This window comes from Ceratotherium simum, chromosome 25, assembly GCF_057802395.1.
Source record: "Ceratotherium simum simum isolate JZ-2026a chromosome 25, ASM5780239v1, whole genome shotgun sequence".
NCBI lineage: Eukaryota > Metazoa > Chordata > Mammalia > Perissodactyla > Rhinocerotidae > Ceratotherium > Ceratotherium simum.
Genome location: NC_141924.1, coordinates 46,512,943 through 46,532,903, shown reverse-complemented (window position 1 = coordinate 46,532,903; position 19,961 = coordinate 46,512,943). Strand labels below are relative to the sequence as shown.

The 19,961-nt window shown below is 38.1% G+C and overlaps 1 protein-coding gene across 1 annotated transcript in view; it reads left to right on the top strand.

Moving 5' to 3' along the window:
- Positions 1-19,961, top strand: part of TRHDE (thyrotropin releasing hormone degrading enzyme) — a 345,581-nt gene that overhangs the window by 178,285 nt on the left and 147,335 nt on the right. Inside the window, exons 4-5 of the mRNA XM_004417871.3 lie at positions 8,656-8,810; positions 11,530-11,643. Of these exons, the coding sequence (XP_004417928.2) occupies positions 8,656-8,810; positions 11,530-11,643 (269 nt within the window). The remainder of the gene's footprint in view (positions 1-8,655; positions 8,811-11,529; positions 11,644-19,961) is intronic.

Sequence of the window (19,961 nt, the reverse complement as noted above, 5' to 3'; positions counted from 1 at the left end):
AAATACCCAGCGATGGAATAGCTGGATCATATGGTAGTTCTATCCTTGCTTTTTTGAGGAATCTCCATACTGTTTTCCATAGTGGCTGCACCAGTTTGCACTCCCACCAGCAGTGTATGAGAGTTCCCTTCTCTCCACATCCTCTCCAACACATGTTGTTTCCTGTCTTGTTAATTATAGCCATTCTGACTGGCGTGAGGTGATATCTCGTAGTTTTGATTTGCATTTCCCTGATAGTTAGTGATGTTGAACATCTTTTCATGTGTCTGTTGGCCATCTGTATATCTTCTTTGGAGAAATGTCTGTTCAGGTCTTTTGCCCATTTTTTAATTGGGTTGTTAGTTTTGTTGTTGTTGAGATGCCTGAGTTCTTTATATATTTTGGAGATTAAGCCCTTATCAGATGTATGGTTTGCAAATATCTTCTCCCAATTGTTAGGTTGTCTTTTCGTTTTGTTGATGGTTTCCTTTGCTGTGCAGAAGCTTTTTAGTTTGATGTAGTCCCATTTGTTTATTTTTTCTATTGTTTCTCTTGCCCGGTCAGATGTGGTGTTTGAAAAGATGTTGCTAAGACCGATGTCAAAGAGCGTACTGCCTATGTTTTCTTCTAGAAGTTTCATAGTTTCAGGTCTTACATTCAAGTCTTTAATCCATTTGGAGTTAATTTTTGTGTATGGTGTAAGGTAAGGGTCTACTTTCATTTTTTTGCATGTGGCTATCCAGTTTTCCCAACACCATTTGTTGAAGAGACTTTCTTTTCTCCATTGTATGTTCTTGGCTCTTTTGTCAAAGATTAGCTGTCCATAGATGTGTGGGTTTATTTCTGGGCTTTCAGTTCTATTCCATTGATCTGTGTGTCTGTTTTTGTGCCAGTACCATGCTGTTTTGGTTACTATAGCTTTGTAGTATATTTTGAAATCAGGGAGTGTGATGCCTCCAGCTTTGTTCTTTTTTCTCAGGATTCCTTTAGCTATTCAGGGTCTTTTGTTGTTCCACATAAATTTTAGGATTCTTTGTTCTATTTCTGTGAAAAATGTTGTTGGAACTTTGATAGGGATTGCATCGAATCTATAGATTGCTTTAGGAAGTATGGACATCTTAACTATGTTAATTCTTCCAATCCAAGAGCACGGAATATCTTTCCATTTCTTTGTGTCTTCTTCAATTTCTTTCAGAAATGTTTTATAGTTTTCGGTGTACAGAGCTTTCACCTCTTTGGTTAAGTTTATTCCTAGGTATTTTATTCTTTTTGTTGCAATTGTAAATGGGATGGTATTCTTAATTTCTCTTTCTGCTACTTCGTTGTTAGTGTACAGAAATGCAACTGATTTTTGTATGTTGATTTTGTATCCTGCAACTTTACCATATTCGTTTATTACTTCTCAAAGTTTTCTGGTGGATTCTTTAGGGTTTTCTATATATAAAATCATGTCATCTGCAAATAGTGACAGTTTCACTTCTTCCTTTCCAATTTGGATCCCTTTTATTTCTTTCTCTTGCCTGATTGCTCTGGCTAGGACTTCCAATACTATGTTAAATAGGAGTGGTGACAGTGGGCATCCTTGTCTGGTTCCTGTTCTTAGAGGGATAGCTTTCAGTTTTTCACCATTGAGGATGATATTAGCTGTGGGTTTCTCATATATGGTCTTTATTATGTTGAGGTACTTTCCTTCTATACCCATTGTATTCAGAGTTTTTATCATAAATGGATGCTGTATCTTGTCAAATGCTTTCTCTGCATCTATTGAGATGATCGTGTGATTTTTGTTCTTCATTTTATTAATGTGGTGTATTATGTTGATTGATTTGCGAATGTTAAACCATCCCTGCATCCCTGGAATAAATCCCACTTGATCATGGTGTATAATCTTTTTAACGTATTGTTGTATGCGATTTGCTAGTATTTTGTTGAGGATTTTCGCATCGATGTTCATCAGTGATATTGGCCTGTAATTTTCTTTTTGTGTTGTCCTTGTCTGGTTTTGGTATCAGGGTAATGTCAGCTGTAGAATGAGTTAGGAGCTTCCCCTCCTCAATTTTTTGGAAGAGTTTGAGAAGGATAGGTATTAAGTCTTCTTTGAATGTTTGGTAGAATTCCCCAGGGAAGCCGTCTGGTCCTGGACTTTTATTTTTGGGGAGGTTTTTGATTACTGTTTCGATCTCCTTACTGGTGATTGGTCTATTCAAATTCTCTACTTCTTCTTGATCCAGTTTTGGAAGGTTGTATGATTCTAAGAATTTATCCATTTCTTCCAGATTGTCCAATTGGTTGGCATATAGCTTTTCATAGTATTCTCTTATAATCTTTTGTATTTGTGAGGTGTCTGTTGTAACCTCTCCTCTTTCATTTCTGATTTTACTTATTTGTGCCTTCTCTCTTTTTTTCTTGGTGAGTCTAGCTAAAGGTTTGTCAATTTTTTTGATCTTTTCAAAGAACCAGCTCTTGGTTTTATTAATTTTTTCTATTATTTTTTTGGTCTCTATTTCATTCATTTCTGCTCTGATTTTTATTATTTCCCTTCTTCTACTGATTTTGGGCTTTGTTTGTTCTTCTTTTTCCAATTCCTTTAGGTGCATTGTTAGATTGTTTATTTGAGATTTTTCTTTTTTGTTGAGATAGGCCTGTATCGCTATAAACTTCCCTCTTAGAACCGCTTTTGCTGTATCCCATAAATTCTGGCATGTCGTATTTTCATTTTCATTTGTCTCCAGGTATTTTTTGATTTCTTCTTTGATTTCTTTGTTAACCCAGTCGTTGTTCAGTAGCATTTTGTTTAATCTCCATGTATTTGTGGCTTTTCTGATTTTCTTCCTATAGTTGATTTCTAGTTTCATACCGTTGTGGTCAGAAAAGATGCTTGGTATTATTTCCATCTTCTTAAATTTATGGAGACTTGTTTTGTGGCCTAATATGTGATCAATCCTGGAGAATGTTCCATGTGCATTTGAAAAGAACGTGTATTCTTCGGTTTTTGGATGGAATGCTCTGTATATATCTACTAGGTCCATCTGTTCTAGTGTGTCGTTTAAGGCCAATGTTTCCTTATTGATCTTCTGGTTGGATGATCTATCCATTGGTGTAAGTGGAGTGTTAAAGTCCCCTACTATTATTGTGTTACTGTCTATTTCTGTTTTTATGTCTGTTAATAATTGCTTTATATATTTAGGTGCACCTACATTGGGTGCGTAGATATTTACAAGTGTTATATCCTCTTGTTGGATTGTTCCCTTGATCATTATGTAATGCCCTTCTTTGTCTCTTTTTACAGTTTTTGTTTTAAAGTCTATTACTATGCATAATTTTATTCAAGATTTTCTTTGAATTTCCAAGTAAATTAGATTCTGAAACATTTTAATTTTCTTTTTTTTTTTTGTGAGGAAGATCGGCCCTGAGCTAACATCTGCCAATCCTCCTCTTTTTTCTGAGGAAGACTGGCTCTGAGCTAACATCCATGCCCGTCTTCCTCCACTTTATATGCGAGGCCGCCACAGCATGGCCTGAGAAGCGGTGGGTCGGTGCATGCCTGGGATCCGAACTGGCGAACCCCAGGCCGCTGCAGCAGAGCGCGCGCACTTAACTGCTTGCGCCACCGGGGCGGCCCCAATATTTGAGTTCTCTTACTTCTGTTTTGAAGGCATATTAAAGAACTATGGTTGCACATTTTAATGGATATAGCCTCATGACAAACTCATTTTGCAAAATTAAAATAATTTAATTCATTATGAATAAATCTTATCTTCTTCACAGTTAACCAAAAGAATATTTCTATTACTGAAGATTTTTTTAACAGCTTCATTGAGGTATGTTCAATGCAGTAAACTGCACATATTTAGCGTACAACTTGATGTTTTGAGATGTGTACACACCCATGAAATCATTACCACCATGAGCACGTCCCTCACCCCCACAGGTTTCCTGTCGTTCTCTTTTAACCCCTCCCATCTGTGTCCTCAGGTGACCACTGATCTGCTTTCTGACCCTAGAGATCAGTTTGCCTTTTCTAGAAGTTCATATAAATGGCATGAATCATACAGTGTATATCTATTTTCTTCTTTTTTACTCAGTATAACTATTTTGGGACTCACCTGTGTTGTTACATGTATCTATAGTTCATTTCTTTGTTTGCTGAGCAGTATTTTGTTGTATGGATGTACCACACTTTATCCATTCACCCATTGATGGACATTTGATTTATTTCCAGTTTTTTGTCTATTGCAAGTAAAACTATTGTGAACATTTGTATACAAGTCTTTGTATGGATATATGCTTCATGCAGGTATTCTTAAAGTATAACACTATCCCATGGGATTCCTTAAGTCATGAAGGTATAGAGCAGAGAGGCACAGTTAAAATCTCTCTCAATGGCTGTTAGAACAAAATTCAATTTTTTTCGTTACTTCGTTATAAGGTTATTACATGTATAGTAGCATAATCTAAATATTTTTAGTTTCTCTTTTTTTCCTTCCGCCGTCCGTAGACATGGTTCCCTGTGTCATGATGAGGCCTGCCTGTGTCTGAGCAGCTGCCTTCTACTACTGATCCCTCTGTGCTTCCCTCCATTCTCTGTCCCTTTGTGTGAATCTGGCTCCATTTGCTGCAAGTCCTTGTCTGGTTGATGTATGGCCTTGTTGCCAGGGTCGATTTCTGTGCCCTCAGCTCTCTGGATGCTAAGTTGTAACCAGCCGCCTGCCCTGGTTACCACTGCCTGATGTCCTTGGCACCACCCTCACCTACCTCCTCACCGTACCTGCTTATGGTACTGGTCAGGCTGTGCTCTCTGATGACCGCCCCCTCAGTGTACCTTCCCCTTTATTCTAAACTCCTAGACTCCGCATCTGGCCGTGTCTGGAGTCTTCTCTCTGTGCCATTTGAGCCAATCCAAATCCCAGGGTGTGGCCAGATTTGCTTGCTTGCTCTTGGGGACCTGCCTACTCTCTGCTCTTGGAGGACTCAAGCATACAGGAGTGTCTCTGCTTTGCAATGGGCTTTGTTCCAAAGGATTGTCTTTAAGTCCACATGCCCCTACAAGCAGATGAGACCAGACGTCTTCTGCTGTTGCCATCTGCTGATAGCAGGCAGAGTTGACACAATGTTGTTCTGCGACCTAGTTTGTTGATATTTAGGGAAGGTCTCAAGTTAAAAATCTTAAGTAGAAGAATGTCTGTTATTTACTTGCAATTTGAATTGATTCTTGGATCTACATTCTCCTCCTTCTGTTTGTCCCATATACTAGTCCCACTGCCTCCTTGGGGCTCTTGTGTCTGTTGTCCCCTCTTCTTAGAACACACTTCCACAGATGTTCCAACAGCTGGCTTCTATGATTACTCACACCTCAGGTGCAGTGTGAGTACCGTAGAGGCCTGCCATGACCACGCCACAGCTGTCCCCACCAGTCCATCATTGTCTTACTCTATTATATTTTCTTTCTAGAATTTATCATTTTCTAAATTTCTTTCATTTGTTTATTACTTGTTAATTGACTTCCTCCTCCTGCACACATCCACATGTGAATATAAGAGCCATGGGAGCAGGGAGCAAGGAGCTTGAAGGACAGAACAGTGCTTATGTTGAGCAGTCAGTACGTGTGTAAGTGATGCACACAGTACTTCTGTCTGCTGTTGAAATCCTCTTATCTTTGGGGTCCAACTCAAATACTCTCTTTCAAGAACCTCTCCAACCAGATTTGTTTTCTCTCTTTCACAGCACTTGTCATTCTTTATTTCTTGTGTTAAGCTGTCATGTCCCCATTTTTAGTTTAAAATGTAGTGGCTACAGGCACCATACTTGACATTTTAATATACATTTCAGACTTAAGGACACAGCAAATGGTAAGAAGATGTTTGTCAAAGTCATAAATAAGTGAAAATCAACCATATTATAAGACTATGGACCATTTTATTCTTTTTATTATTATGAAATATTTAAAGCATACAGAAAAGAATCAATAATATTATAAATAATACCCATGTACCCATCACCTGCTTTAAAAAAATTAATATTAAAGACATTTGAAATCCCTTATGTGACTGTCTGCAATATTGTGATTTATAAGAAATATTTTTTGGTCAAATATATATAAGAAATATATATTTAGTCTTCGTCCATGGTTCCTAGCTCACAGCTCCCAAAATCCTTGGAATTTCCTAAGTGATGAGAGCAGTCTTTTGTTAATGAGGTGACTTTTGGAACTCACTTAAGAATGGGAATGGGTTGCCAGGGGAACCAACCATGTGATTAGAAGGTTGGAACTTTTAGTCCCATCCCCTGACCTCCAGGGATTGAGTTCAATCGCCAATGGCCAATGATTTAATCAATCATGACTATGTAATGAAGCCTCCATAAAAACCCAAAAGGATGGAGTTCAGAGAGCTTCCAGGTGGGTACACACGTGGAGATTTGGGGAGAATTGTGTGCCTGAAGAGAGCATGGAAGCTCTGTGCCCTTTCCCCATGCCTTGCCCTGTGTATCTCCTCTATCTGGCTGTTCCTGAGTTATATCCTTTTATAATAAGCTGGTGATCTAGTAAGTAAAATGTTTCTCTGAGTTCTGTGAGCCACCCTAGCAAATTAAAGAAACGTGAGAATGAGGTCATGGAATCTCTGATTTATAGCCAGTCAATAAGAAGTACAGGTAGCAACCTGGGAATTTCAATTAGCATCTTGAGTTGGAGGGGGTCATTTGAACCTCCAGTCTATAGCTGGTTGGTCAGAAACACAGCTGACAACCTGATCTTGCAACTGGCATCTGACGTGGTAGTGGTGGGGCAGTCTTGTAGCACTGAGCCCTTAGCCTGTGGAATCTGATGCTATCTCTGGGCAGACAGTGTCAGAATTGAGTTGAATTCTCCAGCATGTTGCCGGTGTCCAAGAATTGCTTGTTGGTGGTGTGGGAAAGAGCCCACCCCTCCCCACCGCCCCCCACACACATTGACATTGAGTCCAGGAACCTAAAAGACCATTCCTCATCCTTTTCTCCTTCTTTCTCTCCTGAAGCAATCATGATTCTGAATTTGGTGTTTATCATTCCTATATGTGTGCGATTGTGTGTGCATTATACCACTACTATCTGGGTATGTGTGTGCATTTGTGAGTATCCATTTACAACATATCATATCATTCTGCTTGTTTTAAGTAGTATATGTAAGGGTCATTTTACATCTTGTTCCCTCAACTTTATGTTTTTCAGATTATCCATGTTGATACGCGTAGTGTTAGAAACTAGTGGTGAGATCATTTATTTCAATTCCTTTATATAATTATTTCACTGTTTCTTGCCCATTATCTTGATGAAGGGCATTTCATTTTCCATTTTCACTCTTACAAACAATACTGCAGTAAACATTCTTATACCATGTTTTTTTTTTGGCACGCTAGGAAGTTATTCCAGGAATTATATTAGGAAGTGGAACTTCTGGTCAGAGACTATAAACGTTAGGTCATTGTGATTAAGAGCAAGGCACTGGAGCCAGGCTGCCTGGGTTCGAATCCCTAGTCTGCCATTGCTAGCTTTCCCAGAAAGCAATGAGCACAGCTATTCTAGCCCTTCTCACGAGCAGGCAGGCCTTGCCACCAGCCCTGGCATCAGGCAGTTGGCTTGGCTTAGGTCCCTTTGGCTCTGGCGGGTTTTGCTGGAGCCAGTTCCCAGCTGCCAGTGCCTGTGGAGCCAGAACCCAGCAGGCATGTGGCTTCACATGCAATCACCACTTTGCATTTCTGTACCATTTCTGAGCCATGGAGAGGTTTATTTTCAAACCTGGAGATATTTTTTTAGTTTTCCCTTTTGTTGTTTTATGTATCATCACTATGTGTTTGGGGCAGAGGGAGAGCATCGAAGCATGAACAGACTGTGTTACCCTAACCAGAAGTTGTTGATACTTCTATGACCTTTTAAAAGAGGCACAAATCTTAGAGTCATCTAATCATAGATTTTTGAAGGTGGAAGGGATTTTAGAGATAATGAAGGCAAATAAACTTATTTTATAGGTGAGGGAATTGTGGTCTCAAGAAATTAAGTGATTTACCAATGTCATATATATCTAGTTAATGGTGGAGGTGGGACCAGAACCGAAGCCTGCCAGTTCCCTCCATAGTCCTTTTGGCACTACCTCCACTATTATAATTTTCTCTATAAGCTATATTTACATGTAACATTTTATTTTTAACAGAACTCAAAAAATCAATGAGAATTTAAGCAATTAGAAAAATGACATGTCATATTTTTAAACAGATATAAGATGTTTTCTCTTGAGAAATACTGAGGTAAAAGTAAGAGTATAGTATTTACTGCGTTGAACTGAATCTATTTTCATTAGAAGGTACAATGCCTCTTGACTGCATAGATTCCTGCTGCATTTGGTTTTCTTGACTTTCTGAAACTTGTTAGGATGGGCCCATCAATAATGGTGCTGATACTTTCAGCCTCCTACAGCATTGGGTCTGAAAATGAATGGTGATGAATGGATGTGGCCATTGTTTACAGTGATAGCCTGTATTTCTCCTGTCCTGGAGAAATGGCAGGTAGTTTAATTTAGCAAAGAAATTTACTAAGAAAGAGAAAGTATTCCTTATAATTAGGATTTCTGGACTCTTTTAGGATATGAATTTAGGATCTGGTATGTCTGTTAAAGCCTTTGGAATTATTTTATTCTATTTCTAGATCTTTTAGCTGTGCCTAAGCATCCGTATGCTGCTATGGAGAACTGGGGACTAAGTATTTTTGTGGAACAAAGAATACTGCTGGATCCCAGTGTTTCATCTATTTCTTATTTGCTGGATGTCACCATGGTCATTGTTCATGAGATATGTCACCAGGTATGAGAAAAAGATCAGGTGTAAGTATAATTGCAAACTATTGAAAATGTAGAATGATTTCAGATACTTAGATTAGGGGCTAGATTATTATCCTCCCAATTAAGTTTTAATTATATAGAGAGCACTGTATAGTTCTTTCTGGAAGATATGTCATCTTTCTCAGATGACAGCCCAAACAAAAGCAAACACACTGATCATATTGAATAAGCAACTGTCATTCATTTAGTTGAGGAGTGAGATGGCACCCAGCAGTCTCTTTGGAGACCTAAGCCAGTCAATATGGCTTGTCAACCTTGCTTTATTTTCTTGTGATTATTGGTGTGTATATATGGTAAGTACAGTGATGGCAATGATTTATTGCATTGCTGCAAGATACAGCTGAGTTTTGTGTATGTGTCAAGATTTGCTTTTGCTGAAATCAATTTGTTATTCCCCTTCTCCCATCACACAGACACTTAGGAAGTCTTTCACTAACTCAGCCATAGACTTTTTGTTCTCAAATGATTGATATTTTTTTGTCTTGCACGTTCAGAAATTCATATGTAAATTAGCCAACTTTGTAGTGAAGCTAAGGTAAAATTAATTTCATTTTGATTTTATGCACTTTTTTTTACAATGAGTGGAAGGTATTACAGAGATTTTTGCAGTGCTTGTTTGAATCTTGATTCTAGAGAAAAAAATAACTGAAAATAAATGTTCATGCTAAAAGAAAGCAATACCTGTCCTGGTTACCAGTGACAATGGATAGTTTTTAAGTTAAAATGCCAGAAATCTCATTGTGATACTGTATAACTTCAATTGGTTATGAATCAAAAACCTTTTTAAAAGGCTAGAAAAACTTAAGAAAGACTGCTGTGGAAAATACTTGCCGTGAGAGAAGGTGAACTGCTAAATGCGAATGCGTGAATACTGACTTGGTAAATTGGTGCAGGCCCTACGCCCGTTCACCTAAGTGTCCGCCTTCTGCAGTGGACCTGTGAGATGTTTGCACCTGTCCTGCTGGCCAGGTTGGGCATGTGTTTCCCACCTAAGAGACTTGCAGGGATCCATTGCAGAGATAACTACTCCTATACAGTGCTAAAGAGAACGGTTTCCATCCAAACCTCCAATTCTTTGAGACAAAAGCAGTTTCCTTTTTGAACATTCCTGGAAACAAGTTCTGTTGAAATAAGAGTGCATGGGTAATGTTATTCTTGTTCCTAGAACTGGATCTCACTTGTTCCATATTCTGAGTTACTTTCTTGTTAGAGCTTAGTAGTGCTGGGCTACTTCCTGGGAGGGAGAACCAGAAACTGGGAGAAACACACAATAATTTCCACTATCATTGGAAACTGATATTGCCAAATATCATTGCCAAATTGTTTACTGTATTACCCTCTCTCCCCACCTATTTGTTGTCACGGTTCTTAAGACGGGCTTTCAATTTGAAGGAGAAACAGGCATTTTTGATAAAGAATAACAAATGTTTTAAATATCATTTATTTTGTGTCATCAGCATCTTCAGGATTATCTCTTATTTGTACGTCAGTGAGATCCTCTCGAGTAAGTGATGCTTCGATATGGAAACGCTCAGTCGCCCAGCTCCGCACTGCAGCTCCTAAAGCTGTGGATGGCCTGATGCTTGTCTGCCTTTTCCTCCCGTTTCTTAGATAGCTCGGTCCCACTCAGGGGCTTCCCACCAGGGTTACTATAGATGCCCGGAACTGTCTTGTCCAAGACTTTCTCATGGCTGGCTTCTTCCTATCATTCAAGACTGAGCTCAAATGTCACCTGCTTGGAGAGAACATCTTTGCTTTTACAATGTAAAGCGGCCCCTCCTCATTCTTATCACACTGTATTAGGGTCTGAAATTGCATTGTTAATTTGCCTATTTATTTTTTATTTTCTATCTCACCTCATCTCCTGCCTCCACAATACAGTGTCAGCTGCATGAGAAGGTACATTATCTGAATTTTCATCATTGAATACGAAGTCTTTAGGATAGCTTTTGGCATACATTTTTTTTAATAAAAAAAGAATTCTTTTAATCTTTTGCTGAATAAACAAGGATTTCAGAGTAATGCATCATGATCTAATCAAAACATCAATTAAAAATTACATTATTTTTCAAGAAGGGATCTTAGAGATTCTCATTATCATAGAGTCATGGAGAGTCAGGTGTGGAGCATCTTAAAAGCCCTTAGTTCCCTTAATCTTCTGATGTCTTCTCTGAATTGCCTCTGGTACTAGAAGGAGACGCTTCGGTACTTCCTGTGCTGAGTCACTTGTTACCTCTTGAGGCAGTATTTTCCCTCTCAGTCTGTTAGGGGGTCTCCTGCAGACATCCACCAACCCAAATCTCCATCTGTTAGTCCTGATTTCTTCCTTGTAGGGCCACAAGACACAAGCCTTTTCCTCTTCTGCATACTAGGCCTTCAGATATTTGAAGATAGCTGTCATCAGTTTTTTTTCTCCTGAGTCCTTTCTGCTCCAGGTTAAATATTCTTTTTGTATTCCTTGATCATTTTATTTTTGTTCTTCCTTGAACGCATTCATAAAAAACTAGTGTCACCCAAGTAGTCAAATAAATCAATAGTCTTGCCACAACACATTTTAAAATCACAAAATCAATTGGAGAATGAATTCCAGTTATGATAATCATAGTTTAATACGTTTAACTTTAGGTAAAATAATTATGGGATAGATTTGGTTTCATGTGATGCCCATTTTGTCACTGCAGTGGTTTGGTGACCTCGTGACTCCTGTGTGGTGGGAAGACGTGTGGCTGAAGGAAGGTTTTGCTCACTACTTTGAATTTGTTGGTACAGACTACCTCTACCCTGGCTGGAACATGGTACGTCACTTTTAATTGTTTGGAACTCCCAGTAAAAGGTTGGTCTGGTGTTATCTTGGGCTTGTATTATCATCAGATGCGAGTGAAAACACCAACTAATGCATAAAAACAACTAGATGCCCAATAAAGAAAAAGTAACCAAAATTTAAATGATAAATGGTTTTGAAATAGATTCAAAATGGTTCTTTTGAAATGCTGTTGTCATTAACTTTATGGAGAGGGATGCACATTATACCCATATTAGGATTTGTTGTCCCTTAAGCAGTGATGTTCTAAAGCATCCTAGAAGAAAAAGTAGAGGGAGGGCGTGACTTTTATATGTCTTTTAATATAAGTTTTTCATTTTACATAAGCTTCCATTAATCAATAAGTGACTGTTATTATTGAATGGAGCCCAGAGTATGTCTTGTTTTAGAAAAAATTTTAAATTTACTTTAAGTGGTACTATGTAAAAGTTGCAAAGTTCCAACATTTACCAACTTAGAAGCTCAAATTTCACCTGTGATATAGCATAGGTAATCGAATATATTTATTTTACACTGCTCTTTTTTGATGTTTAAATTACTAATAATAAGTGATTATCTAATTATCTGTCATGATTATAAGTATGATTTGAAGGGTATTTAAACGAAGGTGAAATACGAAGATGTCTCTAAGTCATGATGTAACTTCTCTACTATAAATTCAACCAACTCCTGCTGGGTAAAAAATGTCATCTTACAGATCTCACAGAAGAAATGTTACAATAATAATACCATATCAATATGTTTTAATTATGTTTATGCAGTTTTGTCTATGTTTTATAAAGGCAGCATGGTTCATTTGCACAATGTATGGGATAATTTTACTTAGCCTTCTGTATCTAGGTATATATGTATATATGATACAATTCTAAAAATTTCACTTGAACTGTTTTATCATGGCATTGAAATTAATTAAAAATGCCTTTAAGGACTTTGAGGAAAAATCACCAATACCGTGCAATATCAATTATTTAAAGTACTCTTTAACAAGTGTGGAATTTTAAAACTAAAATGTTTAAGGATATTGAAACATTTCCAAAAATACCTTTTGGTTTTTAGATGACTTTCAACCAACTTTGTTTAAAATTTTCGTTTAATTTTCATTATGCTGTGGATTATTACTGATTTATAATTTCATTATGTCTCAATATTAAAAGATGTCCTTACTACAAATGACATGTTACTCATGTAGGTAAGCCTTTCTTTTTTTTAGCTCATTTAGTTATCTATGATAAAATCCTTTCTATTCATCATTATGAAAAATACATCTTGGATTAAAAAGTAATCAACAGAATTATACCTAGGTTGAGAGCTGACAGCTTTTGATGGTGTTAGTGTGGCAATATATCCTAAGTTTCAATGTCCTTATGCGGGATTTTCTCTTTGAATAATTTTTTATATTCCTTCATCATTTTCATCAGTTAAGTTACAGATGTAGGCCTTCTGGAGGACATTTTTAAGAAGTATTGAAAATGAGCACAGAGTGTAAATAACACATGTGAGACTTTGTCCTTAAGAGGACACAGACCACAAACTGGAAGTACAGAAACCATGGGGTGGTAAGATATTAGATTTTATTTCTTAAAAATCCATATTTTATGATTAAGAAATGGGAATTAATGATGGCATAAGATCAATGACACAGAAGGTCCACCCCGTTCAACTACAGACTGTAAGACTACACTCCAGCACAGTCAATTAGGCAATGGTGGGGAGGGCTCAACATGACGTCTCTGTATGTTCAGATTGTAAAGACTATATAAAGACTGTTTGAACTTTGATTGCTTTTGCTTTTTAGTAGCTTTCTTTACTTAGTTTGTAGAGTACCTCAATATACTAAATTCATAAAACCTATAAGAGGAAACTCCCAACAAATTGTTCCTCCATATATTATTAATATCTTCTTTGCAAACAAAATTTTAAGACTAAGTTAGCCCCATAAATAAGAGAGAGTATTAAGTGACTTTAAAGCTGTGCCAGCACTATTTTTCGTAATGGCATCAGCAAAAGTGAAAGAGACACTAGAAAGAACAAGAGTGGCGGCTGTGTCAGCAGTAATTCACTCTACTGTGATGTGCACAGACGCCCACTAGGAGTGCCAGCCTGGGCTTCACTGAAGCTCTGCCTGAAACAGAAAATCCAGAAGTCAGGCTCGTGTCAGGAGTAAAGAAATTCAGGAAGCTAACCTCTTTTGCCTCTAATCTCAAAAAAAGTTCTTTTATCATTTTTAGACACAAGGCTCAAGCACTGAAATACAATTTCAACGCTAGAGAGATTACTATGGCAATCTACCTTTGGTGAAATAGCAATAAAGAAGCCAGAATTACGTAGTGTAGTTCAGGACGCTCTTGTTCTGCCTTAGGCCAGTGTGCTTGGTCTGCTTACCTGTCTGTGAAATCTGAGGGCAGGTGTATGTGTGTGTTTTCAGAGCCAGTTGCTGACACAGAAGTAATCGGTTTTTACATTAGGAACACAACATGGAATAAAAATTATTGTGGTGGTTTTGTTCCCCAGCAAACTAATCAAGTTTACCATTTTATAGACATGGACTTTACAGGTAGTATGATGTAAGGTCAGGCGAATGGATGGAAAGAAGAAATTCAGATTCTAGGAAAGGCATTTCACTTCTCTGACTCATCCTGATCATTTGAAAAATGGGGCAATTATACTGACTTAGCAACCTCATGTAATTTTTCTGAAGATAAAATAATTTGCAAGGTCTTTGAAATGTGTGAACCACTATACAAACATGTGGACCTGGAAAATGAATGCTCCATTAGAGAGATGCACTGATTTTATGTATAGATGCCTTAACATTTCCAACCCCAGGGATCTATTTTGACACCTAGATTTATAACAATTATGTATAGGTTACAAAATAATTTCAGTAATCTTGTAAGTAGACTCAATCTCACCAAATCAATTCTTATCTATACTGGCAATGTAGACTATTCTGTAGGATCAGGAGCCTTACATAATGTTTCATTCATCAAACAGAAGTGTATGAGACCATCAGAAGCAACTTCAGCTCAGGGCTAAGGACACATTCACAGGGTGAGTAGTCCTTCTGCTTGATGGTATTTGATCAGAGTTGGCTGTTAGTGACAACATTATTAGACGGATCAAGTTACAGTATGCTACTGATGGCAGTTATAGTGAATTTTACTGTGTCCTCAAAAGGGAGAAAAGGGGGGTTGGCCCGGTGGTGCAGTGGTTAAGTTTGGCGCGTTCTGCTTTGGTGGCCGGGGGTTTGCAGGTTTGGATCCTGGCACGGACCTACTCACTACTCAACAAGCCATGCTGTGGTGGCGTCCCACATACAAAATAGAGGAAGATGGGCACAGATGCTAGCTCAGGGCCAATCTAACCAAAAAAAAAAGGGAGAAAAGGAAAGACATATGCAACATAGTTACTATTCTTCAACAGTTCTTAATTATTTTAATTTAAATAATTAAAAGTCTATGATAAAAGAGTTTTAATATAGGAAAAGGATGCATAGTAAAATGTTACTATGAAGAACTCCTTATTTTACAAACCTGGTGCTGATGTAGGCAAAATCACATTTCTTGTGCATATTGCACAGGTCTTCATTATAATTTGTATCTATATTGTAGGTGTGTCCTTTAGTTTCCTGAATGTAGCATTGTAAGGACATGCTATTCGAATGAGAATTATTAAACATGAGTGTCTGTTCTTTTATTAAGTGAATTGGGGTGCTGTGGTGCTTCACACAGAAATAACTTTACACACTGATAAAGTATGCAGACTGGGAATTCTCTCTAAATTTTTATGAGGACACATACCTGGGCATAAAGATAACTATTAATGGAGAATCATGCAACTAAAACTTCATTATGCTGAATACTTAGGATATCTGAAAGTGTATTGCCCAAAACTTTGATAAATGTTCTCAATCATCTATGTCATGGGAAGGACTAAAATAATAAAAATGAATTCTGCCATGAGACTCAGTATCATTTTAATGTGCTCCAACAAAAATTGCCTGCTAAATTTGACAGGCATTGCAATAAAATTATCTTTACTTTTTAAATTATTTTATTTTTATTCAAAAAGGAGTTGAGAATATCATTAGTGAACTGAAATAGATATAGAGTTTATTGAGTTCAATGTTTTTCCCAGTTTAAATGCAAAGATGTACTGCTTAATCACCCTAAACAATAATAAAAAACCCTCTATTATTCAGAGAGGGGGAAACAGAAAAGGAGAGAGAAAAAAAAAATCTTGATTTTGGTCAATATTTTACTTGTTCACTTGTTCATTTCTTATATCCATCCTTGATTTAATGTCTGTAGGGAAAATACTTCCACATACTTTTGTTTTTTGAGGAAGATTAGCCCTGAGCTAACATCTGTTGCCAATTCTCCTCGTTTTCCCGAGGAAGACTGGCCCTGGGCTAACGTCCATGCCCATCTTCCTCTCCTTTATATGGGACGCAGCCACAGCATGTCTTGACAAGTGGTGTGTAGGCCCTCGCCCGGGGTTCCGAACCTGCTAACCCCAGGCCACTGAAGCAGAGTGCATGAATTTAACCCTACGCCACGCGTGGCCCATTTTCATGTACTTTTCAAAGTTAGTTAACACGTTTCAACAATACTTGGTATATTGCTACTATTGCCTATAATTCATTGATATCAAAATATATTTTTGCCCAAAAGAGTTATGAGGTTAGAGATAGACCATTTGAGAATTAAATATTCATTTTAGAATCTTACCTTATAAATGGTGAATATCAAATAAATGTACATATATACTCATGGTTTACCATATAGTTGTTTGTCTATTATGATCAAAATCCACGTATAATATTCTAACTCCTGAGAAGTCAGTAAATTAGAAGGTGATCCAATTGTTTTCAACTGGTCGATGAGATTTTACTCTCAAATGACTGATACATACTGAATGTGAAAAATTTAAAGGCTTCTTATGGCTAGTCCCAAGGGTCTGTGGTCTTTTTGATACTGTTCAGTAGCTTAAAAGTGACATTTACCTTGAAAGACGAGCAGGAAAGCGGAAGGAGCAGCTGCCTCTGTCTCTTGGGGGGTCACAGTCTTCAAATGGACCTCTTCTTTGTGTTTTCCTTCAGTCTGCCCTCCTCTCCCCTCTGCAAGCAAATTTCTCTTTCTGCTGAAAATACACTTTTTTTTAAAGAAGAGAAAAACAGTTTTTTTTTTCTAATTGGAGAGGAACTGAGGAGCGGTGGCCCTCGCTCTGGGAGAAAGGTTGCTTTTTCCTTAGCATTCGTGGTCAGAGCAGTCTCGGGCATGGGTGGACAGCAGGCCTGTACCAGAGACCAGGCAAGCACACAGACCCAGTCAGAGCCGCGGGGAGACCCGCAGCCCACGCGCCGCACGGAGGGGCGCCGCGCGCCCCTGCTGCGCTGTGAGCGCACGGGGAGGGGTCTCGTGTGCGCGGCCCACTCGCGGGGCTGAGACCACCCTCAGAGAGCGTGCGGAGGAGGATAGTCCAGAGAGGACGCGGTGTGCAGAAGCAGCCCAGAGGTTGGGATTCTAACCGATGGTGAGCGAAGACGTGCTAAGAAATGCTGGCGAGGAATAGCAGTGCAGACAGGAGCTGCAGGTGTTAGACGAACACGTCACCACAGCCCGCACTGCGGCTAAGGCAGGAACAAACTGTGTGCACCTCTCAGTTTAAGACTAATTCTGTGCTTTTTACAAAATATCTTGATGACGTGCTAGTAGCTCTGTTAAGGGCATCTATTAGAAAGAAGAGTGAATAAGGCCGGGCGATCGTTTATTTGTTGAAGTACATTAACTGATTTAGAAGTTGTATGTTACAAATACATTTTTGAAGATAAAACTACAACTGAAGAATAGATAATACATTCATACTTTTGTTTTGTTTACACCTGTAGTCCTTTTGTAAGAATCAAGACTTTGCCTTCACAGTTGTTCCCAAAATGGAAGCTTTGAAGATCCTGTTATCAAGGTGTGTTATCACCGTGTGTTAAGTCTCAGAACATGCAAATATGCTTCATTTACTGCTTCAGGAAGACAGCTCTTATTAAGTAAAATAGCTTTAGTGAGGAAAGGAAAAAAACATAATTCATAACTATTCATGTGTGTTCACATATATCTCTACGTATTCGGGGATGTATCTGGGAGGTTTTCTTAGTCATTACTTCACATTTTTTCCTATATGAATTTTTAAAATGTAAAACAAAGCTGCAAATTGAAATTTCATGTATGTTCTTAAAGGATGATTTTTTTCAAGCAAAGTCATTTTGTTCAGAAAGACACTGTTTCAGGTTTTCTATATTTTAAACTTAGAGATAAAAGATAAATGAGTATTCCCTTTGGAATAAAGTATTTCTTCCAAAGACCGTGTTCAGGTTTGCAGGGTGTCAAGGTCTTTCTACACTTCCTTAGGAATTTCAAAAGCAACCCATAAATTGACAGACTTAGACACTTTCTATGAAGAAAACTCTTACTGAACTGGGAGCCTAACTAATGCAGGGCCATCCTTTTTCATATCTAGAAATATTGCAGGGAAAATTAACCCATTCATTCCCCTTTCAAGCAAGAACAGTTTGTAAGCAAAACATTCCAAGTTGCTAAAAATTGTCAGACATCACTTGATAAGCCAAAAAACTGATAATGCCAAAAATTTACATGAAAATGATGAAATGTTCTGTTAGACATCATTGTCCTCAAATATATATTATTTGCAATAGCAGATGATACCACTATTTAATCTGTCCCTTTTATCACCCTTGGAAAAATGTTTATCTTTCTATAATATATGAATTGTTCAACATCTGATATTATTCAGCATTTTCCCAGATATGTTAAAAAGAATTTGCTTTGCAAAGCCTCTAACACAAACACAACCAAAAATGAAAGCTGGGCACTAAGAGGGCAACCAAAGAATGATTCATTAATTTTCTAGTTATTAATCATCCTTAACCAGGCAGCTGTATGTTTTAAAAGACGTTAGAACACAACTCATTTCTAAGCAAGCAGTGACTGTCTCAGTCCATAACACTTTATGGGACTTTTTTTTTCCTTTTCATCAAGGTTACTTTAACAACGTTCAGATGTTACTAGACAAGGATGTCAGAAATGAAAGTAGTAAGTTCAATTGACACAAATCAAAAAATGCAAAAGAGCTTCTTCTGTTTTGTGTGTGTGTGAGGAAGATCGGCACTGAGCTAACATCTGCCAAACCTCCTCTTTTTTGCTGAGGAAGACTGGCCCTGGGCTAACATCCATGCCCATCTTCCTCCACTTTACATGGGACACCGCCACAGCATGGCTTGAAAAGCGGGGCGTCGGTGCACGCCCGGATCTGAACCGGTGAACCCCGGGCCACCGCAGCGGAGCGCGCCCACTTAACTGCTTGCACCACCGGCCGGCCCATAAAAGAGCTTCTTGTGAAGAGAAAGCAAAAAAAAAATCGAGCAATAAGATAATTTGAGGTTGATGAAGATTTTGCCTCAATTACTCCAGTCACCCTTGTAATAATAAAGACACACAGCATTTACTGTGTACCATTAAACACTTTCCATATATTAATTCTCTGTGAAATTGAGGTGGACATCCTGCTGGGTATCTGGAGAGTACGCACCTCTGTTATCATTTCCTGAAGAGTCTGAAGAGCGTGGTGATGGCTAGACCACTGTGCAGTCCACCACACAGGCAGCCCTCCTCAACCAGGAATCTGAAAGATGGTTCTGTGTAGAGCATGTTTGACACTGAGCTGAATTCTCTCTGTGGATCTACCATCGACAAACTTAAGTAAGCCCCTTTTGAAACTATTTATGTCTTTAGCCTTCCATCTCTCCCTGGGATTGAGGAAATAAAATTCTTTCTAATGATTGGAATGTCATCTTTTGTTATATTTGTGTCATATTTGTCTTTAAAAACTAAGATATGTGGGAATGCTTTCTTTTCTCTAGGAACCTACTTGAAATACACCTGGGTCCAATTAATTCCTTTAATCATTTTATTTTCCATTCTCCAGATTTTATTTATAGTTCAGCGATGCCTTTCCTGAGTGCTGTTAACAGTATACTAGCTCAGTAATCTTGTATAAGCGAGTTTGATGGCTTGCTGCCATTTTTTTTTTGCCATTCCAGTCAGTGATACATTTCATTCCTTCGCTTATTTTTTTTTTAAATTTTATTTATTTTTATTTTTGCCCCAAAGCCCCAGTAGACAGTTGTATGTCGTAGCTGCACATCCCTCTAGTTGCTGTATGTGGGACGCGGCCCCAGCATGGCCGGAGAAGCGGCGTGTCGGTGCGAGCCCGGGATCC